The sequence below is a fragment of the Geotrypetes seraphini genome, chromosome 1, assembly GCF_902459505.1.
Source record: "Geotrypetes seraphini chromosome 1, aGeoSer1.1, whole genome shotgun sequence".
In the NCBI taxonomy this organism is placed as follows: domain Eukaryota; kingdom Metazoa; phylum Chordata; class Amphibia; order Gymnophiona; family Dermophiidae; genus Geotrypetes; species Geotrypetes seraphini.
Window position 1 is genome coordinate 473,237,197 of NC_047084.1, and position 24,635 is coordinate 473,261,831.

At 44.5% G+C, this 24,635-nt stretch overlaps 1 protein-coding gene across 1 annotated transcript in view; it reads right to left on the minus strand.

Moving 5' to 3' along the window:
* The window catches only part of SMC5 (structural maintenance of chromosomes 5), a 210,377-nt gene extending 185,973 nt beyond the window's left edge, over nt 1-24,404 (minus strand). Inside the window, exons 1-4 of the mRNA XM_033924682.1 lie at nt 24,079-24,404; nt 14,660-14,801; nt 11,212-11,264; nt 2,203-2,365 (exon numbers count right to left, since the gene is read on the minus strand). Of these exons, the coding sequence (XP_033780573.1) occupies nt 2,203-2,365; nt 11,212-11,264; nt 14,660-14,801; nt 24,079-24,293 (573 nt within the window). The 5' untranslated portion in view covers nt 24,294-24,404. The remainder of the gene's footprint in view (nt 1-2,202; nt 2,366-11,211; nt 11,265-14,659; nt 14,802-24,078) is intronic.
* Nucleotides 24,405-24,635: the final 231 nt, after the last annotated feature.

Sequence of the window (24,635 nt, forward strand, 5' to 3'; positions counted from 1 at the left end):
CGTCCGGGAAGCCAGCCATCGCAGGAATGACTGGCCTTAGGACCCAATTGGCTACTGGGCCTATTCCGGTTGGCCCAGGCGCCTCAGGCCCCACCTGTGGGCGGGGTTTGAGCTGCCTGGGCCAATCAGGTCCTAAGGCCAGCCATTCCTGTGATGGCTGGCCTGCCAGACGGACGGGCTTGGCACCCGTCCGTCCGGCCAACAATGTTAAGGTAGGGGAGATTGGGGGTGGGGGGATTGAGGGGTCAGCAGGGGGAGTTTCACGGGTCGGTGGGGGGCCGATCGGTGGTTCGGGGGGGCGAGTGTTGGTGCATTGAGGGCAGGAGGGCTTGGGATCCCTCCTGTCCGTATTTTAGTGGGGGTGGGGGTGTAAGTAGTTCCCCTGGGCAGGAGGGGTTGGGCTCCCTCCTGCCCGATCTTATAGGGCTGGGGGCGCGTGGCCAGGAGGGCTTGGGCTCTCTCCTGGCCCAATCATTATCGGCGGGGGGAGGAAGGTTCCAGGATCGCCGGGGCAAGAAGGCTTGGGCTCCCTCTTGCCCCTGCGCCACACTCTACCCCCTATTGGAGGCACTTCAATTTTTTAGGAAGCCTAAAATTGGTAACACAAGATAAAGACAACCCAGAGACTGCTGAAGTGTTCAACCATTTTTAATTATTCAAAGAGTGAAACAATACCTTGCGCCTCCAATGCAGTAACTCTCTCCCTCTTGCACTCCTCGATGAAGTACTCTATCCCTCCTTGCCCCCAAGTCGTGATTAACAAACTACCTGGTCTGACTCCTGCTCCTGTGTCAGGCATGCTGTTTCTTTGGGGTCTAAAAGTGGCTGCAGTGTAAGCATCAATGTATGGGTGCTGCCACTGGCTTTGTCTGACCCCAGAAACATGAAGTTACAACACAGTTTGATGTAACTTCCTGTTTCTGGGTCAAGCAGAGCTAACAGCAGCATGCACAAGCTGACGCCGCAGCCACTTTTTCATACACAGAGAAGCAGTGGGTCTGACACAGGAGCAGGAGAACAGGTAAATGTGTTAATTATAATTACGATAAATTTTTTTAATAAAAGTAAAATATTTTGTGCATTAATCACATTGTTAACGTGCTAAATCTGCAGCCCTAGTATGGAGTGATATGTTCATCACGCGGGAGGGGTGGAGAGCAACAGCACGTTAACATAGATGCTGGGGGATAGGCAATTATTGGAGAAATTAAAAGTTGCATATTAAACTCAAATTAAAGAGTTCTCCAGCCCTGAAATGGGGGGGAGAGGGGAGTGTGATTATTACAGGTGGGCAATGTGCATAATAAAGAATGTTATTTCCAAATTCCTGACATATTCCAGGGTCTACTTTAAATGTGCCTGCCTAACCTTCAAGATCCTCCACGGTATCCTTCCTCCTTTTATCCCTCTATCCTGGAATTCCTCAAATCCAACCTCCACTAGATCCACTCAAAAATTAAAACTATCCTACCCCTCCTTAAAAGGCATCTCCCTTGTTGGTAAACTTGGCTCTTCCCTCCCTTTCAGAATCACTCAGCTCTGGAACAGTCTCCCTTCCCCTCTCCGCAATTTGAGCCCCCTTCTACCATTCCGTAAGCATCTGAAGACCTGGCTCTTCTCCAGAACGTAACCCCGTCCCGCTCCTGGCACTCTCACACCAACCTCTCTTCTCTCATACTTATATAATTCCACTGGAGTTCCGTTCCTTCCCTAACCATGTAAACCGTGTCGAGCTCCATCTGCGGAGATGATGCGGTATATAAACCCAAGATTTAGATTAGATTAGATATCACTATAGTGCTCTGTTTTAAAATGTTCTGCTCTATTAAACTAAGTACATTTTTCAAAATTTCAATCAGATTTTAACATTCTCCCTATGCTAAACTTCATACCTAGTGGTTAATTGGACACTCTGGGTTAAAATAACTTCCACTGGATCAAGAACACCATGATTTTATAAGTATAGGTTATCCACATTCAGGGCTCCTTTTATCAAGCCGCGCTAGCGGGTTTAACACGTGGGACTTTTCATCATGTGCTAACCCCTGTGCTGGCCGAAAAACTACTGCCTGCTCAAGAGGAGGCGGTAGCGACTTGCGCAGCTGGCGGTTTAGCGCGTGCTATTACGCGCTTAAAAAACGCTAGTGCGGCTTTGTAAAAGGAGCCCTCAGATGTCTGTGCAAGAAAAGTCAACCTTCTCACCTGAGGAAGAAACTGGCAGAGATTTCCCACTTGGATATTCAAAGCTGCTATCTGTTCCTCTACCATCTTCTGACTGGCAGCCTTTTTGTTGATGAACCACAATGACTGGTTATTCACTACATGTATTTCACGAGTAATGACAATATTTCCAGAACATTTATACCTAATTGAAAGCAAAAAATATAAACATTTTCACCCTTTCATTAAAGAAAGGCCATTCAACCAATATTCATAAACTGTAATTTAACCTCAATCCCTCCCCCCCCCCCAAAAGCACATTTGAAAGATGACATTCAAACTGAAGGTATAATTTTCAGCTTTCAAGATGAAATGTGTATTTTAGATTCATCAGTTTCAAACACATAACTTTTTTAAAAAACTAGCAAAGCTATCTAAGAAGACCAGAAGCAATCATTGTTTTCAGTTACAAATACACCCCAGACAATTATACAGCTCAGGCCCGCAGAATTTTTACACATAATTTATAAATTAAGCCAAGCATGGCATCACTTCTGTCCCACCACTTGCTTCCCTAACTCTCCTACAGCCCTCTCTTTCCAGGTGGGTAATTTCTAATGCCAGATTACCAACAGTGGAACAGCTGTTGCTCACTGTAGGAGCAAGCTTGCTCATCGTTCACTCTCTTCCTCCCACAGGGATGCCTGGAGGGACCAATGCAGAAAGCTTGACTTAGAACCATGCACTGATGGTTCATCTTCTAATGCAAGCTAAAGCACAATTTTTGCTCCTCAGTATAATAAACTAATAGCATGCAAATTGCCACCACGTTAAAAAATGTGCATCATCAGAAAAAGAAAAAAAAACAAAAACCAACAAACAGCATATGAACCAGACTTCACTGTTTGGGCTTCCACTGGCCCCCTATAGTGTTTCTTTGAAGTTACTCATTCTTGGTTTTATCAAGCAGTAAGGTGAGATTCCACTGCTTGTCTCTTGACTTTTCTCCGGCATTATCAAAACCACCATCTCTTCTTATAATACGCCCATCGCTCTTGTTGTCAAAACTGATGGCATTCCCCGTTTCGTCCTAGATTTTAGGGCCGTTAGTGTTTTGGTAATTCTCATTGCACTTATGTTTCTTCCACCATTCCACCGGCAGCCAATTATTTTTTTTTCTGTCATTGTCCTAAAGAATGTTTTATTTTAGTCCCTGTTGGTGAGGCTTTTCAGCTCTTTTTTTGCCTTCACCTTTAAGCAACAGTATACCTAGTGTAGAATTGCCCTTCAGGCTATTCTACAAAGTCATGCACTGCCCTTCATGGTCATATTCTCATTTTGTACAACTTTTTGTGTTCCATAATTCAGGAGACCTGTCAGGCTGATAGTTTGCACCTTTTATAATGGTTGTCTGTGTGTGGTCACAAGGTGTCATGAAATAAACTGCACTGGTGTACATCTGAAGTGAAATACCTGGGTTTTGTCCTGTCTCATGGTCAGAGGAAAATCTGCACTTTCTGCATTGCTGCTGTTCTGGGTCTGCCCCACCCAGCTACCAAGAAAGACATGCTTACTTTTCTTGCTATGATTGGTCACTGCCGCCAATGGATCTCTGCTTGTTCCTTCTATGACCAGATTTTGAGACAGACTCTGGTTTCTGAAATGACTGCTCTTATCAGATGGACTTATGAAATGTTGGACATTTAAGATGTGCTTTGGTTTCTAGCTCAAGTTTGGGTTTTCCTGCTTATGCCCACATGTTTGGGACTATTGTAACACCATGAAGGGAGAACATGGCGGTAAGTTACGCTCTGTTGCCTTTTTTTATAGTCACTCCTGTTCAAGAAAGCCCTGGCTGCTTGTGCTATGGTGGTAGAGATGGTTACTTCTCTGACCCTAGGTCACCCCATTACCCTTCATACTTTTCACGATGTACAAGCCCTTCTTTTAAATGGGCTTTTGGGTCTCATGGGTGAACAGGATTCTCTTCCTCTCTTTTTTCACAGCTTCCTCTGAATTTGATGCCTGGCGTTTGGCAGGTGCCCAAAGCCGCCCCTTTGGACGGACTTTGGTGCAAAGAGGGGAAACCCTGGATACCAGCTGCTAGCTCTCCCTTATTCATTGCCCAATATCATGGTATTGGTTATCGTAGTGCTCGCTCGACATTTTAACTTCTTGCTAGTGATATTTTCATTCTTGACCTTTTGCTCCTTGATACATATATATATATAGCTCAATAATTACAACTGGCACGGTTGTGAATTGAAAATAAATTGGAAAATACAATTCCTTTCTATTGTTTTAGCTGAAATTAGGATGTTGCTAATTTAAAATGTTTTTTCCGGATTTATACATAGCCATCCCAGATCAGTTTTGGCGCAGATATTTCTAATGTTTTCCATGGGTCCTCTTTATCACTGCAGAGATAGAGACGCTCCAAAGAGACATTAGCTTTATGCCTTTTTCCAAATATGAGATGGTTATGATATACTTGTAGTTTTGGTTTTTTTATATCAATGTGTTTATTTGCAGAGTTAAATTCAGCCCTGCACACTTGACAGATGGAGTAATAGCTCCACGCTTAAAACTTTATGTTTTGTCTGTGTCATGTCTACTTGTTTTAGTTTAGTGGGTACCCCAGGATACATACATTGGCCATTTTTAGAGCTCTTTTTCCACTTCTTACTAGCCTAACTGCGCAATGTTCTTTTACTTATAGCTTTTATATTCTGAATATAGTTTAGTTAAGGGTTATATGTTTAAGAAAAAGTTTTACTTTATACAGCGTTTATTTCATGGTGTTCCCTACATATGATCCATACATTTCTGAATACATTCAGTACAGGCTACATGGTTTCTCTTGTTTTCTATCTCTTATTTGGATCACATTGGAGTACAGCTGCTGAATGATATTTGGAATGCTTTTCAAGCATCTCTTTTCAAGTATCTCTTTCTGTATGCACAGACATCTGGCTGCTCTCCCTTTGAGATTCTCACGGGATGACCTTTCCCCGCCCCATGGGTAGATTTTCCCTTGATACAGGAGGAATACGTCCAAAAGCTAATTGAAATATTAGGTCTTGTTCAAAGAAACGTGTCTTGCACTTATCCTTTCTCTCCACAGATTCCTACCCATTTTTTCCAGCCTGGTGATTATCCAGCAGCTTTCCAAGGATCGGAAGCAGACGGATTTCCCCTTTGGCCTTCCCACTACTGTGATCGCTGTAACCAGGCCCGCTGCACTCACTGAGGAGTTTCCTGTTTGGATCCACGCAAGTCGCTTGAAGAGGGTTAACCTAAAACCCCAGAAGCAAGTCTTCCCTGCGCAGATTTCACCTCCTCCAGTGTAACAACATGATGATTTTATTGCAGCATTCTACCAACTTTATCATTCTCTTACTGGCACCACTGCTGCTAGTTTTTCTCCCTGTATGGATCATTTCTAACTGGGTCTACAGGGATGATGTGTTCTGGGTCCACGACACTTTCTGCCCATACCCATCTGTAAATGACACTCCTGCTGTAAACAGCACCCCCGACACCTCTTTGCGAACACGACGTCAAGCTGGACTACTCCCTCGCAAAGGCTGTCCTTCAATTGGAATCCAGAAAAGACTGATAGTATGCTACTCTTTGGTATAATTCCAGCAGTGTGCAAGTTGCCACCTTCTCCTTTGAGTATTGTGACATTGCGGACTGTTCATCAATTGATATCCCAAGGCTGTGCCATTGGTCCTCAGAAATTCCTAAAACTAAGGACATATATATATATATATATGTTACTGACTCACGTTGGGGGGTTAAGTGTGCATTCTGGGGAGTGGTAGGGTGGAATATTGATACTGACTGGGTTTATAAACTAGAAAATACTCTGAAAAACAGTGGACCAAAATGGTAAATCACTGCTTACTTGTATGACCCTTCATAAGGTTGGACACTGTTATAGGAAAAGTGTTCCTGCACAAATTATTAAGCTTTCTCTTACTATTGACAACCCTAGACCTACTGATGAAGGTATGTACATTATGGACATGAGGTTTAAGGGTGGGTCTAGCTATCCGACCCATCAGTTTTCTTACGGGATCTATCTACCTCCACTCATCCTCTCCCGCCATTTTGTGGGGGCCCCAAAAAATACTAACCCACTGGCCCCTACATTCAATAAACTTACTGACATGATGGCTATTGCCAATCCCACTTTTGAAGATATTGTGGCTGTTGAGGTAGGGTTTTCAGAACGTAACCTTTGGTTAGAATGGATGAAATTCACTGCTGATCAACATAATAAGAGTAATTGTTACATATGTGCTCAAGCTAGACCCCATCTAGGAACCGTACCTCTGGACCTCCCTCCTGGTATCCAACCATGCTTTTTTGGGTTATTTACCAATATCTCCTCTAATTTTACCTATCCCCTTTGTGCACTGCAGTGTTCTAAATACCCTTTGTTGTCAGGACAGCAAAAGCTTGATATTGCCGTTACCATCTATAAGGGCAATTACACATGTCATGTTTCTAATCTGACACAGGGTAGTTTTGTAGGTTATTGCTCTGTCTTGGCTCATAGGTATGCCCCATTGTTGCTGCATCAGATTTGATATTTACTGGCTTTATGGAGACTTTTGGCTCCCTGTTAAGCCAGTGGATAGGCCAGTGCACTTTAGTTAAGGTTACCATGCTTCTGCATATTCTTTCTGATAGGCATCCTTCCTATTCACATGGTTTTTCCTCTTTTCTGTCTTGATATAAATCTGATCACATGTATACATAGATGTTATAGGGGTCCCAAGAGGGGTCCCAGATGAATTTAAGGCCCGAGCTCAGGTTAAGGCTGGGTTTGAGTTCCTTATTCCCTTTATTACTATTAATAAGAATGTTGATAGGATTAATTAAAAATTATTATAATCAGCAACGCTTTGTGAACTATTCTAGGGACGCCTTGCAAGGTATTACTGATCAATTAGGCTCCACTTCTCAGATGGTTCTCAAAATCATATGGCCCTAGATATGATTCTAGCTGAGAATTCTGTTAAATTCTTCCCAGTATTTTATGCTGTTGTACTTTTCTTTCTGACAATATAGGTCCTCCTATGGACATTCAGAAATTAGCAGACCTCTTTGCTGAGCTCAAATGTAACTCTGATTTATCTAATTCTTGGGATCAGCACTTTAGTTGAATGCAGGGTTGGGTAAAATACTTTTTTATTGTTATAATCTCTTATTATTTGCACTCTTGTTTTTGACTGCTCATGTACTGTGTTATTCGTATTACAGCTCCTAAAAAACCCCTCCTTGAGAGACATATCTAGAGTATCACTCCCTTCCAGCTCATGCTGTGTATTTATGACATCATTTTCATGACGTAAGAGGGGATTTGAAGGGACACGTATCATGAACCTTGATAATTTTCCTTAGGCATTTGTTGTTTAAAGTTGTAAGAAGACCAGGCCCTGTTTGTCTTTCCTTCCTTGAAGAGAATACAAGGACATGTTTTGGAAGACGATTTCTGGTCTTTAAGATGTGTCCCCAGGTACCTGACTTCCAAATGACAGAGACAGAGAAAGTATGGGGCAGGAATTGGGACCAAAATCCTTTTCAGCATACACTGTAGAAAAAGTAACATAGTAAATGACGGCAGATAATAATAATAACTTTATTCTCAGATAAAGATCTGAACGGTCCATCCAGTCTGCCCATTATTTGTTCTCATTAAAAATACATGATTAAATTAACTTGTCTCTTCTTTGATATTTCTGGGCCATAGACTAAAGATTCCAACTGCTGAGGTTGCCATCTAAGCTTACTCCGGCCCATCCAACCATCCCGTTGTTTGCAGGATATCTACCGTAAAGTCTGGCCAGTAACGTCCTCAAGTTCTAAGTTAGTGAAGTTCCCATTGATGCCCTCCCCAGCCCATCCTACACCGAATCATCATATATGGGACACAAACTGTACAAGTCTGTCCAATACTGGCCTTAGTTCTTTAATTTATACCATTTGTTTTCTAATTAATAATAATAACAGTTTATATACCGCAAGACTGTGACGTTCTATGCAGTTTACAATGATTATAAGATGCTACAAACTGAGTAGAATTAACAAAGTTAAAAGCTAGTGATTAACAGCTCTAGAGATCAGTTATTGTGGAATAAGATTGTACAGTTCAGTTACCTAAATACTTCAGGAACAGATATGTTTTTAGGTGTTTCCTAAATTCCCCATAAGTAGTAGGCATAATTAGATATCCTCTGTGTTTATCCCATGCTTTTTTTAATTCCATCACTATTTTCCTCTCCACCACCTCCTTCGGGAGGGCATAACATGCAGTCATTTGCTGTTGAAGAGTAACTGTAGAACAAAATTTCCCACAACACAAAGCATCTTCTATTAGAATGTTATGGCATGAACCAATGGAGATGTTACATTCCTCTGCCAATTCTCTAACAGTTAATCACTGATTAACACACACAAGAACCCTCACTTGATCAACATGATCATCAGTTGACAATGATGGTCTTCCAGTTTGCAAATTGTCTTCCGTTGATTCATGACCACTTTTGAAGCGTGAATAGAATTCAAAACACCTTCCACGACTCATGACCAGTGTTCCCGCTAAGCTGCGTTGGCCTGCGCTCGCGCACAAAATATTACATCGCAGCGCAAAGTTTCTCTTCACAGCGCACACACGCGTCGGTAAGGTAAGGGGACGCATTGGGGGGATTGCACTTCCCCACAATTGCCATGCTTCGGTTCCTCTTCTTCCTTCCTTCCCCCCCCCCCCCCGCGGGACCCTGCGGCACCATCAACTCTTACTCCCTCTAATGTCGGCCCTGCAGCTCCAGACTTCCTCGCACCTTCTCCCCTCCCCCTTTGGATCGCTATTATTTTAAATGTTATAGCCGCGGAGCTGTATCCATCAGTGGAGATGTCTAACCTCGGCCTGCCCCGGAACTCTTACTGCAGCAGACGCCCGTCTAGGCAGGAACAGGAAGTCACTGTTGCAGTAAGAGTTCCGGGGCAGGCCGAGGTTAGACATCTCCACTGATGGATACAGCTCCGCGGCTATAACATTTAAAATAATAGCGATCCAAAGGGGGAGGGGAGAAGGTGCGAGGAAGTCTGGAGCTGCAGGGCCGACATTAGAGGGAGTAAGAGTTGATGGTGCCGCAGGGTCCCGCGGGGGGGGGGGGGGAGGAAGGAAGGAAGAAGAGGAACCGAAGCATGGCAATTGTGGGGAAGTGCAGAGCTGCAGGGAAGAGTGTTGCGGTACCCAGCTGGAGGGAGAAGGAAGATGAGGGAGGGAATTAAAGGAGATGCCAGGGCTTGGAGCGTAGGAGGAAGGTATGCCAGTCTAAGGGAAAAGGAAGGGGGAGATGTGAGAGCATGGAGGGGGAGCGAAAGATGGAAGAAAAGGAAAGGAGAGAGATGCCAGAGAATCAGGGAAGGGGAGATACCAGACTATGAGGAGAGGTGTGGGAGAGGGAAGGCGAGGAGAGAGATGCCAGACCAATGGGGTGAAAGGAGAGATGGAAGGGGAAGGCATACAGTTTCTGGAAGGGGCATAGAAGGAGAGAAGATGCCATATAGGGGAAGAGAGACGGCAGACAGTGGATGGAAGGAAGAGAGTTACAAGAAGATGAGGAAAGGAGAAACCACAGAAGACAAAGGTAGAAAAAAATTTCTATTTATTTATTGCTTTAGGAGACATGTGTCACTGTTTCTGTGAAGCATTGTATGCAGAGTCCAGCTTCTTGCTGGTTCAATTTAACCTTTGTCTATGTATTTTTATTTTATCCCCCCTTTTACAAAACTGTGAAGCGTTTTTAGCACCAGCCTTGGTGGTAGCAGCTCTGATGCTCAGAATTTTATGAGCATCAGAGCTGTTACCTCCGTAGCTAAAATCCACACTACAGTTTTGTAAAAGAGGGAGGGGTTAGTTTGTGATTACATATTCCTTACTAGGCGAAGGTGTTTTCTGTGTTCTGTGTGTTCGAAAGACATGGTTTTCTGTTAGGATTGACGGTGTAGGATTGATCTGTGCTGGTCTGGCTTGTTTAGTTTTACAATGGGTGTATTGATGTACTGCTCACTGCAATATGTAAGATGCTGCCTTTTCCTAGGTACTCATGTGTGACGTGTGGTTTGTTACTAAAAATCATGTTTTTCTTACAGATGGGGGGGGGTGCCAAAAAATGATGGGCCCCGGATGTTACATATGCTAGGTACGCCACTGTATGTAAAGATACCAGAAAGCTGGCGTAGCAAAAACTTCTAAGTTTTGAGTATTTAACCCTCCCACAATCTCACGGGCACTCGTTTCAAGTTTATTGAGATTTTGATTTAAACGCAATATCAAATATTTTCAATGCGTATAACAAAAATAAATTTGGGGAAATAAATAAAACCATTTGAACCAGTGTTCCCGCTAAGTTGCGCTGGCGTGCGCTGGCGCACAAAATATTACATCGCAGCGCACACGTTTCTCGTCACAGCGCACGATCGGAAGAGGCGTACGGCAGATGGCAGGGCGGCGAGAGGAGAATCGGGCGAGTTGGCTCATAACTTGCTGGCGCCCGATATTTTTGGCTCACGGTGAAAAAAGTTTGCTCACAACACCCGCCCGCTTAGAGGGAACACTGCTCATGACATGTCCCCCATAAGCCACTTTCAACATTTCATAAGTTTCAGTAGCGGTCTTACCCAATTTAAAACAGAACTTCACGATGTAGCACTGCTCATTGAGGTCACATATGATGAAAAATAGTCAATCACGAAAACATATTTACACAAAAACGCTCAGAGATGAAAACAGAGATCAACAAACGGAAAAAAAGGAGTTAACTCTTGAGGTTTCAAGCTACTCTGCCACCTAGCGCATCTCAAAAGAACTTCCCATTGGCACACAAGTCTAACTGACCTGGAACTTTTTGAACAGACCTCATATAAATATAGTGGGGCCCCACTGCCACCAGAGTTTGAATCAAATGTATCTACATCTAACAATTGAGTGAATAGCAACTAAAGTACCAGAACATATATTTAAAAACTTACAGCTCTAATTCAACTGAGCCTTTTGTGCAGCCATGTTTCACATAGAGAGCAACCTGTAAAACAAAAATAAAGATTTGTTATTATAAATGAACTCCAATTAAATACAACAGATGAAAACAGCTAACCCTTACACTCAGGAGTTAATTTTTAAAGCTGTGTTTCCAAACGGAGTCTTCAAGACCTTCCACTAGGTCACACTTAGTTCCTATTTAGGCTGCTCTAGGTAGACATGTGTTAACTGCACAACTGTTAGCATGCAGTATATACCACATACTAATTGCAATATAATTTCTGTCAATTTTCCACCCTGTTACAAATTGCTTCATTGACTGACCTTGTCAATGCTTTTGTAGAGTCAGGAGTGGTACCAGATGACTAGAGAAGGGCAGTTGTGACCCCACTACACAAAAGTGGGAGTAAGGAAAAGGCAGGGAATTACAGGCAAGTAAGTCTGACTTCTGTGGTAAGCAAATTAATGGAAACACTTTTAAAACAGAGCATGGTGAAGTTTCTGGAATCCGGTGAATTATAGGACCAGAGGCAGCATGGATTCACTAGAGGTAGGTCTTGTCAGACAAATCTGATCAATTTTTTGATTGGGTGACCAGAGAATTGGATAGAGGGAGTGCGCTAGATGTTGTATATTTAGATTTTAGCAAAGCCTTTGACAGTGTTCCACACAGACATCTAATAAATAAACTGAGTGCCCCTGGGAAGGGCCCCCAAGTGATGGGCTGGGTCAAGAACTGGTTGAGTGGCAGACAACAGAGGGTAGTGGTTAATGGAGATCGCTCTGAGGAAAGGGATTTTATCAGTGGGGTGCCTCAAGGTTCTGTTCTTGGGTATGTTCTTTTAAACATTTTTATACGCGATATGCTGAAGGGCTTTCAGGTAAGATTTGCCTCTTTGTGAATGATACCAATATCTACAATAGAGTAGACACCCAAGATAGTGTGAATAACATGAAGAAAGATCTAGTGAAGCTTGAAGAATGGTCTGAAATCTGGCAGCTCAAATTTTATTCTAAGAAATGCACGGTCATGCATATTAATAAAATCAGGCAAAAAACCATCCTCCAGGATAGAAGCCACCCCCTGAGGATCCTTCTTAGAACCCTCAGAAGACTTGTGGGCTTTGGACTCCAAATCTTAGTGCGCTTTGTGGGGGCTGAAAACACGTTGTCCTCAGGGGCTGCTTTTGCTTTTTCGAGTGCCTCTGCGCATGCTTCAGGACCAGCATCTGAGGTCAAGGGAATCTGGGCCAATGAAATTTTACCTCCCTCTTGTGCCGCAGCGCACATGGAACATGGCCGTTCACCGAACAGCCATCCACCGCAAATGGGGCATGAATCCAAAGAATCCTCTCCTGGGGAGTCCATCTGAGTAGTTATCTTTCAAAAAGATGCTTGGAAGGTTAAAAAAATAATTTTAAATTCAAATCAGGGAAAAAGTCCAAGATGGCCCCTGTGCAATTTTCAAAACAAAATCAGCCTGGGAAAAACACAGGAACTCCCAAAACAGGATTTTAAGGGGGGGGGCTATGGCTCACTCCCAAACTGCCCAAAACCCACTTTTGGAGACTCTCAAAAATCTGACCCAGCCTCTCAGTTGATTACTTACTTGTGCCACATGATGCTGAAAGACTGCAGGAAAGGTAGCTGGAACAGCCCACAGGGAGATCCTCTGCCTCAACAAGTCTGTGCACTGGACTCTGATTCCTTTAACTGCCCCCACCCCCAGGCCGAAACCAACAGCCAGAGACCACCACTGGACCAGCGCTGAAGTGAATATGTGGAGAGACACAGTCTGTTCCAATTCTGATCACACCTCCATGGAGCCATGCAGCCTGCGCCCAACCACTAGCAGACAAACCTAGGGTGAGTTAGCTCCCAGGGGACGGATCTTGAGCCCCAGAATGAAGGAGCAAGCTGTCCGGAAGTCAACTCCCCTGGAAGCAGACTTCCCAAAAGTCTGCAATCTCCCGCAGCCCAAGATGTCTCACGCAGGGAACACGGAAGCACTGTATCAAACACGGTAAAAAAGCACAAACACACACACACAAAAAAAACAATACCGATATTAAAGAAAAATAAATACGAGCAGAAAAGACATGCTCCCTCTGTCTGGCTTATAGGTTAAAACTGATTCTCTGGGAACTGGTGCAGAGAAAAGAGATAGGTACTGAAGACTGAATATTTATGTCTCCATATAAGTCTGTCTGGCAAGAATAAGTTCACAACCTGCTTGTCCAGGAACAGAATGGGATTGTACAAGAAAAGATGTTCTCTTCGAACCTTCAGACAATCTATCATAGTGCATGCATTCAGCTTGGTTATAATCTAAGACCAGATGGATAAAAAGTTGAATGGCTGCCAAAGTTCTAGATTTTTTAAATATTTTAATGAAAATATCATAAAAGACAAATTAAGAAAACTCTTGAAAAAATATGGGACAGCTTTGTTTTTCCACTTGTTTAGCAGAGTACAAAAAAAACCAAACAAACTGAGGAGACTAAGGAACTCGCTGTGTGCCATACAGGCCATGCATGCTCAGAACTTTTACACTAGCTCTCAGCTCAGGAGTAGAGAATGACAGTGACCAAAAAAAAAGATCACCGCGAGTTCGGAGACAAGGCCATTCACCGTCCCGTGGAGCGGTGAATGGTAGCACGGGGCGGTGAACAAGTAGTGAACGAGCGTTCGATCCGGCAGCTCACTCTCTCCCGCCGGCCATCCAAGCATCTCCCTCCCTCCTTTTCCCTTACCTTTTCTTCTTGAAACTGACGATTTCTATAAGGCTACGAGCTGTATTACAGCCGGAGCCTTGAAGTTGCGTCACGTTGCCTTCTGGAAAAAGTCTCCTCTGACGCAACTTCCTGTTTCCGGTTGCATCGGAGGAGACTTTTCTAGCAGGCAACCCGACGCGACTTCAAGGCTCCGGCTGTAATACAGCTCGTAGCCTTATAGAAATCGCCAGTTTCAAGAAGAAAAGGTAAGGGAAAAGGAGGGAGGGAGGGAAATGCATGGCTGGCCGGCGGGAGGGAGTTGCTGGACCGCGTGAAGGGTGCTGGGGATGGGGGGATGGAGAGGAGAAGACGCTGAAGACGGGGACGGTGACGGGGCGGTGAAAGAGACAGCGGGGACAGTGACGGGGCAGTGAAGGGGACGGCAGAGACAGGGACGGGGCGGTGCAGAGGATGGTGGTCCGGGGACGGGGACAGAATTTTTCCCCATGTCATTCTCTACTCAGGAGGAGTTGTTTCAACCCAACACCATGCAATGTCATTACAACCTGGTCATCAATGGGGTGGGGGGGGAGGAATACACATTGTATCTATTCTATATAATACTGTTGGATTACAATGTGGTTCTCTGATTATAAACATATTTTAAAGGAAGGTAGACTAATTTTTCCAATTTTAAAATTAAAATCTCAAAGAAGATACTTACTTTATCTGCACGCCCAATAAACGATGGCTTCCCTACCAGTCCCAGACAGATGGCACAAACAATGCTGGACTTTCCTGTTCCATTTGCTCCTACTATCACGTTCAAATGAGGTCCAGGAATCACCTCACAAGTATCGTATGTCCTGAAAACAAGCATCATTACACCAATAAGAATATTACAGAGTGGAAGATAATGAACCTTTACTGTGGGCAATCTTTTAGAAAGATTATGTTTTTAGTACAGTTTACAGTCACTTGCAAATACAATGTCAGTAATACCAAAAAAATTAGAATGTCAAATGTGTGTGGTTATTTCTATTCAGTTTGGGTGATGGGGTACAATTTAGTCTTGCCATCACTAGCCCATTTTTTCATTTGTAATTAAGCACCTTCCAAAATAGAACTGCTCCAGCATCACACAACAGCCAGTGTAATAAAGCATACTAATCAGAGTTCAGTAGCTTCTGGTTTAGCGTTGAATTTTTATGCACTCCAATACCTTCCTATATAGCAAGGATAAGAGTAAACTAAAAACTTCAAGTTAAAACTGAGAAGTAAACCACTGTGCTACTATTAGCACAAAAATATAATTGCAATTAATTGCACAAATAAAGTATTTTTATTTATTTTCCACTGCAGCTCCCTGTGATTCTGGGAAAGTCACTTAACCCCCATTGCCCCGAGTAGAAAATAAGTACCTCTAACTAATATGTAAACCACTTTGATTGTAATCAAAGAAAGACAGTTTATCAAGTCCTCCCCTCCCCCTCCCTTCCCTAAAGGACTGACGCTAGATTTTTAAAACTTGCGGTAAAAATCAATGGTCCCCTGTTCAAGCCGTGACTATAGCGATTTCAAACGTTCATGCAAATGAGGTTGGCAGAGAGTAGCAAAGATTGGCTAAATTTGCATGTGCCCTTCCCTGGTGATAGCACATGTGCAGAATAAATGAACAAAACAACCCCCCCCTCCAAATCGAAGTTCGGCAGAAGGGATGCCCACTCCCTCCTGCTGCCGAAGTCAAGCAACCTCTCCCCCCTATGGCAGCGGGAGAGATGCCCACTCTCTCCCTCCATCAAGCAATACCCCCCTCAGCAGGAGAGATGCCCACTCCCTCCTGTCGCCAAGCAACACTCCCCCCTCCGGCAGCAGGCGAGATGCCCACTCCCTTCCACTGCCATGCAACCCCCCTGCCTGTCTGACAAAATAGCTGGCCTGATCCATCTTGAAATTGTAGCCCCGGAAGCCAGCCTCCTCTTCTTAGCCAGATTTATCAACACGAAGAGGTGGTCCAAAAGACGAAAGTCATTCGTTACTTCCAGATAATGCAAAATAGCCCTCTGGATATCCAGCATCTTCAAGACTTTGTCTGTATTCTTAGAACTCGAGGGCTGGATGTGGAACACTGAGTACACGTTTGGCAAGAAAGAGGGAACGGTCCTCAAGGAGACCACGGTCTCTGTGATATGTAGGTAAGGGTCTCTGCATGACAATGCTTGCAGTTTGGAGAAATGCTGCACAGAAGTGATGATAACCAGAAACAGCATCTCGATAGTCAAATCCATCAGAGTGGCATCCTGCAAGGGCTCAAATAGAGCCCTCGAGAGCCCTTCCAACATGATATTCAGATTCCATGACGGATATGGCTGGTAAACGAGGGCTGCAGCCTCAAGAGTACCCGACAACATCTGGGTGTGCAGAAAGAGAACATCTGGCACCCTGGGACCTGAAACAGAAAATTTCAGCCACTTTAGCTTTCAGTGAGGAAACCACCAGCCCCGTATCCAGACCTTCTTGAAGGACAGGACAACAGATACTGAAGCCGTGGCAGGTCACAGCTGCTTCTTGCGGCACCAATGTTGGAAGGTATCCCATGCCTTGGTGTATGCCACGAATGTGGCAGGCTTCTTGGCTTTCAAAAGAGTACCTACAACCAGATCTGAGTAGCCTTTCTGGCTCAAGGTCAAGCACTCAAGAACCATGCCATGAGACCAAAGCACTCCGGATCTTGCAGGATGAAGGAACTTTGAAAGAGAAGTCCCAGAAATGGTTGAGGTCTCAGAGGGCAGCCAATCAAAAGATGCACCGGGTCTGTGTACCAGGGACATCAATGACAGTCCGGGGCCACTAGGATAACTCATCCCTGATGCCTGGCCACTCTTCTCAGGACTCTCCATAGCATGGGCCAGGGAAGGAACACGTACAGGAGTGCATCCACAGGCCAAGGCTGAACCAGCAAATCGAACTCGGCACTTCCGCACTTGTAACTGCGGCTGAATAATCTCACTACTTTCTTGTTGCTCACTGTCACAGTGAGATAAAACATAGGGCTGCCCAACGGTCAACGATGCTCTGCAATGCCTGAGGCAAGAGGGACAACTCTCCTGGATCCAGAGTCTGCTTACTGAGAAAGTCTGCCCACACATTTTGCACTCTGGCAAAGTGAGCCGCAGTGATTGCCAGAAGATGAGTCTCCGCCCAATGGAAGAGCGCTTTCGCCACCTTCTGGAGGCCAATGCTCCTGGTGCCTCCTTGCTTGTTGATGTAAGCCACTGCTGAGGTGTTGCTGGAAAAAACTCTGACTACTTTGTGTGATAACCAGGGCTGAAACTGAGTCAGCGTCAACCTGATGGCTTGGAGCTCCAGCCTGTTGATGGTATCCATTGTCAGTATGGTCCAAGAGTCGATCTTTAGAGGCATCCCTGAGGACAGCGACTAAGGGCGAAGCTACCAGGACATGCTGAAGTGGGAATCCATTGTCCTGGGAAGTTGAACATGCAGAGTCCCTCTGCGGAAACCAGTGACAGAGAAGAGAGTGCTGCAAGGGACACATATGCGCTCTCACTCAAAGAACCACTTCTATCATTGCCACCATCGAGCCCAGAACCTGAAGATAATCCAAGGCCGAAAGAGACTGCTGTGCTAGGAGAGCTGAAATTTGGTTCCCAAATGTCAGTCTGCGTGTCTCTGGGAGAAACCCCTGGCCTTTCTCAGTATCAAATCAGACACCCAGATACTCCAGGGACTAAACGTGCTGCAGCTGGGGCTCTTCTTCAGGTTGACAATCCATCCCAGACCTTAAAGAGTCATCAAGACAGTCTGAACCACTCTCTCCATTTCCTCCCATGAGGGAGCCCCGATGAGCCAGTCATCCAAGTAAAGGTGGACCAGCCAATTGTTCATTATAGTTTCTTCTTTGTATATTGCCGATTGTCTTGATCATACTCTGTACAAGAAGTTATTCTTGATAATTTGTTCAATAAAATAAATAAATAAATAAAAAATGGTACCATGACCCCTTCCTTGGGAGGAGACTCAGTCTAAGACTTCTTGCCCTGATTTACAGAGCTCCTCCCTCTCCCATGTCCACGTTAGAAGATCTTCTAACCGTCCTAAACAAACTCGCCATCTCCCACAACTAGACTATTCTAGGTGACTTTAACTTTACAGATTATTTAAATGTATCTGGATCCACGGCAAAATTCATTGAGACACTATCAGACATGGGTCTCCAACAAATAATCTCCTGGCCCACACATTCTGCTGGCCACATACTCGATCTTGTCTTCATGCAAGAAAACCACCAAACCACCCCTCAATGCATCACCAGCCCAATATCCTGGTCTGATCATTACCTTATCATATTCAATTACACCATCAAGGCAAAACAACCTATAAAAGCACAGGAACTCCAACTCAAGAAGATTGCAATAATGATGCAATTGACTTAGAAACTCTCTCCTCTAGTATATCCAAACTAGTATAGCTACAAACTAGCACACAGCAGTTAAAACCCTCTATGAATGCTTAGCCACAGTCAAAGAGATTAAATACCATTCCCATAACTCCCCCTCATCTGGTTCACCGACTATCTAAGAACAAAAAAAAAGGGATTTAAGAAGAGTCGAAAGAAAATGGTGCAAAACCAAACACCCAGACGACATGACAAAATGGAAAGAACTTCATGAAATATACATAAGAACATAAGAATTGCCACTGCTGGGTCAGACCAGTGGTCCATCGTGCCCAGCAGTCTGCTCACGCAGCGGCCCCCAGATCAAAGACCAGAGCCCTAACTGAGATCAACCCTACCTGCGTACGTTCCGGTTCAGCAGGAACTTGTCCAACCTTGTCTTGAATCCCTGGAGGGGAGCATTTTAGTTTTCCACCATTCTCTGGGTGAAGAAAAACTTCCTCATGTTTGTACGGAATCTATCCCCTTTTAACTTTAGATAGTGCCCTCTCGTTCTTCCTTCCTTGGAGAGGGTGAACAACCTGTCTTTATCTACTAAGTCTATTCCCTTCAGTATCTTGAATGTTTCTATCATGTCCCCTCTCAGTCTCCTCTTTTCGAGGGAGAAGAGGCCCAGTTTCTCTAATCTCTCGCTATACAGCAACTCCTCCAGTCCCTTAACCATTTTAGTTGCTCTTCTCTGGACCCTTTAAATAGTTCTGTGTCCTTCTTAATGTACAGCAACCAGTGCTGGACGCAGTATTCTAGGTGAGGGCGTACCATGGCCCGGTACAGAGGCATGATAACCTTCTCCGATCTGTTTGTGATCCCCTTCTTAATCATTCCTAGAATTCTGCTTGCCCTCTTCGCCGCCGCACATTGCGCAGATGGCTTCATCGACTTGTCGACCAGTACTATCAAGTCTCTATCCTGTGGGGGGGGGGGGTCTCTCCAAGTACCGCCCCGGAGATCCTGTCTTCGTGTATAAGATTTTTGTTACCAACATGCATCACCTTACACTTATCCACGTTAAACCTCATTTGCCATGTCGCGGCCCATTTCTCAAGCGTGTTTAAGTCCTGTTGCAGGTCTTCGCAATCCTTCTGCGTCTTCACTATTCTGAATAGCTTCGTATCGTCTGCAAATTTAATCACCTCGCTCGTCGTACCAATTTCCAGGTCGTTTATAAATATGTTGAAGAGCAAGGGTCCAAGCACCGAAACCTGCAGCACTCCGCTAGTGATGTTTTTCCCGTCCGAGTATTGTCCATTTACCCCCACTCTGTTTCCTATCCGGCTACCAGTTTTTTATCCACATGAGAATGTCACCCTCGATTCCATGGGTAGTTGTTCATGTAGAACCTTGTCGAACACCTTCTGAAAATCCAGATATACAATGTCAACTGGCTCGCCCTTGTCTATCTGCCTGTTTACTCCCTCGAAGAAGTGCAACAAGCTCCTCAAGCAAGATCTCCCCTTGCTGAAGCCATGCTGGCTGGTCCTCATCAGACTGTGTCCATAAAGGCGATCAATGATGCGGTCCTTTATCAGCGCCTCTACCATCTTTCCCGGTACCGAGGTCAGACTCATCGGTCTGTAGTTTCCCGGATCTCCTCTCAAACTTTTCTTGAAGATCGGCATAACATTTGCCACTTTCCAGTCTTCTTGAATCCTTCCCGATTTGATCGACAGATTGGCTATCATTTGAAGCAGTTCAGCTATAGTCCCTTTCAGTTCCTTGATTACCTCGGATGGATGCCATCTGGTTCCGGGGATTTATCATTTTTAAGCCTATCAATCTGCCTGAATACTCTTCTAGACTGACCGTCAACACAGTCAGTTTCCCGTCTTCGTTTCCCGGTATGTTGTGTATATCCTCTTCGGTAAATACAGTCACAAAAAATATGTTCAGTTTGTCAGCGATGACTTTGTCCTCCTTTAGAACTCCCTTTATTCCATGGTCATCCAACGGCCCCACCACTTCCTTCGCAGGTCGTTTCCCCTTAATATATTGAAAGAACGGCTTGAAGTTTTTCACCTCTTTGGCTATTTTTTTCTCATAGTCTCTTTTGGCCCCTATTACCACCTTAATGCACCTTCTTTGATGCTGTTTGTGCTTTTTCCAGTTTTGATCTGTTTCTGACCTTTTCCATTCCTTAAACAAAGTCTTCTTGTCTCTGATCGCTTCCTTCACCGCTACAGTGAGCCATGCCGGTTCCCAGTTCTTTTTCCTCTTGGATCCCTTGTTGATACATGGTATATATAGATTTTGCGCCTCGGTGACCATGTTCTTAAAAAGGGACCATGTTTACTCTAGTGTTTTTACAGTGCTTATCCTCTTCTTAATCTTCTTCTCTACCATGAGTCTCATCCCGTCGTAACCCCCTTTTCGGAAGTTCAGTGCCATGGCCGTCATTCTGGATCGATGTTTTGCCCCTGTGTCCAGGCCGAAGAGGATCATATTGTGATCACTGGTTCCCAGCATCCCCTCTACTTCTACATCACCCACCCATCCCTAAACTGGGAATCAACTACCTTGATTGCAAAAGATGAAGTACGTAGACTAGGAATTATATTCAACTCGAGACCATCATTCTCCAACCACATATTAAAAGTGGTTTCTTCCTCCTTCTACTATCTTCAGCAACTCCAGAAAGAAGCTACCGTGTGTCCCCCAAAATAAGACAGTGTCTTAAATTCATTTGGGCCCATGCACATGATGCACATGATCATGATTTGGGTATGCACATGATCATCTCTCCCTTCCTCTTCTTCGCCCCAATTCTTCCTCTTTCCTTTCTCTCCCCCACATGTGCATCTTTCCTTTCCGCCCCTCCCTCCCTCCCATCCCCCTATGCAATAGAAGTTTGCCCAGCTTCTATCCTTCCCTCCCTCCCATCCCTCGCACAGCATAACCCTTGCCCAGCTTCTATCCTTCTCTCCATCCCATCCCTTCTGCAGCAGAACCCTTAAGCACCCCCCCATCGCGCAGCCAAACCCCTGCTGACCCTCCATCCTTCCCTCCCTGCCGACCGCAAGTGAGCCCTACCTTCATCCAAAGCAACGTCGGGCCATCAGCAATCTAAACAGGCTGCTTGGCCTTGTCACTCTGCCACGATCAGGAAGGATGAAGGGTCAGCAAGGGCTCGGGTTGAAGAGTTGCCGGCGAATCCCAGGATTAGGGCTTATTTTTGGGGTATGGCTTATATTAAGACCTACCTTGAAATGATGCTAGGGCTTATTTTTGGGGTAGTTCTTATTTTCGGGGAAACACGGCACTTCTCCAAACAGGATTTCATCCAACTACTCTATGCCTTCGTCCTCTTACACCTGGACTACTGCAATGCATTATTTAATGGTCTAACAGCAAAAACATCCAACAAGTTCAAAATGCAGCAATAAAGCTATTGAAAAACCTATATGCTCATGACCCTATCTCCCCAGCTCTGATCGCAGCCCACTAGTTACCCATAGCCAAACGCTGCATCTTCAAAGGCCTATGGTACACAGATATTTCTCACTCAGACTTCCTCTTTACACTCCAAGGCAAGCACTACACTCTTCAGGGTGTACACCTGGATACACCCCCCAGGACACGCCCTCCAGCTCCACACAGCCCGAAAGCAATCTTACTCCCACTTCCTCCCAAACCTATGGAACAACCTCCCTCCAGACATCGATTCTTTGAGGGATTTGAGCTTCAGGAAAGCCATAAAACCCCACATCTTTGCCTAACCACATCCTCTCGACCTCAAGCTACCCCTTATTACCCTTCCCCTCACATTTGCCTCTGCAAAATACTCCATGGATCATGATACTAAAAGATACTAGATCATTAATGTACAAAAGATGCCCTTGTTATGTTGTAATCTTGTAATTTTGTATAATCGTATCCCCAAGCGTAACTCCAAGAGTAGTCTTATGGTACATTGTAACGTCATGACTGTAAAACTGTAACCCGGGATACAAAACCAAATACATATTTCATCTCAGCCCTAGATTTCTCCTCTGTCTTCAGCTTAAATGGTATGGCTAAAGCCATCTCCTTGACAAAATCAGTGAAGACAAACTCTGGTGGAGATTTTCTTCTCTTGAGGTGGCGATAGGTCAGATAATAATAATAACAGTTTATATACCTCAGGACCGTGAAGTTCTAAGCAGTTTACAATGATTAAAAGGTATTACAGATTGAGTGGAATAAACAAAGTTCAGAGTTAGTGAATAACAATTCAAAGATCATTTGTTGAGGACTAAGATTGTATAAGTCAGTTACCTAAGTACTTCAGGAATAGATGTTTTTAGGTGTTTCCTGAATTCCCTATAAGTAGTATGCACGAGCAGTTGTTCCAGGTCTTTACCCCATAATGCTGCTTGATGTGAGAAAAGATGTTGGTGATGACTTTTAAATTTACAACCTCTAACCGGTGGAGAAACAAAGTTCGGATGTGAACTTCCCTATGTCTGTTGGTTGTGAAAGAGAAAAGGTCTGTTATATATTTAGGGGCTAAGCCGTAAAGTACCTTGAAGCAAAAACAACCAAACTTGAACTTCACACTTGCCTCCATCGGCAGCCAGTGTAGAAGTTGATAGGAAGTTGTTACATGATCAAACTTCTTCAGTCTACAAAGTAGCCTAACCGCTGCATTTTGTACCAGTTGCAATCGCCGCATATTTTTCTGGGAGAGTGCCAAGTAGGCGATGTTACAATAATCGAGTTGACTCAGTATGAGGGATTGTACCAGAATTCTAAATGATGAGACATCGAAGTAAGCTCTGATGGACCAAAGCTTCCAGAGAAAGGTCTTTCTAATCAAGGAGTCTACCTGGTCTTTCATGGTCAGACTCTGGTCCAGTGTTACTCCCAATACCTTCATAGTGGGTTGAATGGGATGACTAAGGTTATTGATGCACAGTGATGCTTTAGTGTCAAATTTTGTTTTCTCTGGGTTTAGCTTTAGTCTGAACTCAGTCATCCATTGCTCCATCCGATTTAGTACCTCTGTTGCTTTGGGGGTGTCTTCTGAGATAGAGGTATTGAATGGGATAATTATTGTGAAGTCATCAGCGTAGCTAAATAGTTTTATCCCCAGCTGGGATAGTTGCCCACCCATACGACTCCTCCTCTGAGAAGCAATGTGGATCTTCATCCGAGTCCTAAAAGTGGTCCCAGTCTGAGTCCTCCTCCAAGTCAGAGTGATGTCCACATCCCTCAGAGTGCCTAAGTACATCCCTACCATTTGACATTGGGGAGGCTTACTGTTGGTACAATTAGGAGTTTCCAAATTAACTTCATTGATTTTATTTATGTTTATATTTGGCCATTTTGTTATTGTTATACGTTGTATGTTACATTGTACCCACTATACACTATCTTGGATTAATCTTCATAAAGGCAGTTAATAAATTCCAATAAATACAAAAATAAAATAATAAATATTTACATTAATCTTTGGCAAGCACTGTTGCCACACTACAGCCCTCTGAATAATCTGCACAAATGAATGCTAATAGCATTAGGTTCTGTGCTTTAACCCATAATATTGATATTCTATGTACTTAAATAAAAATAAAAAAGTTACAAAATAAAGTGACAGGAATGAACTTTTCTGTAATTAGATAACTGGAAAATCCATAGAACAGCAGCCTTCCACCCCAGAGCAAAGCAGCTTTGAGAAGTCTCATACTCACAGAAAGTTTTCCATCTTGATGCGCCGAATAGAGCCCTCCACAAACCCCTGGTCCCGAGCGGACTGTCGTCCAAAACCTCCTCTTCCTTCGGCAGCTGCCCCCTCTCCATCGCCGCTGGCCTTCCTCTGGCTCTGGTTCTTGCTGGTAGACGGAACAACAGGAGCAACGGTGCTGCAGCGGGAATTCCCAGCCTTCCTCTTGGACGGGGTGGCCATGTCTTCGCGCCAGACAAAAACAACCGCTCAATAGACAGCCGAGCAAGGACGCCCGTCAGATTCCATGCCCTGCGACGCTGAGGGAAGGGGCGGGACTACGCTGTTCGCGCTTTCACTTTCAACGGAAACAGACGGGGTATGGCCGGAATAGAAGCAAGGGGGCGTCACCTATCTTGCGAAATGATGACTAGAGGGTATCACTCTGTTGTGGAAACACTGGGCAGGATTTACTTCGGGCCCGATTCAGGACACAAAAATATGCAGATGGAGGCGATCGGAGGAACGCCCCCAGCTGCCTGCACGGCTCGCGCATGCGCAGACCCATCCCAGCCTCGACTTTCT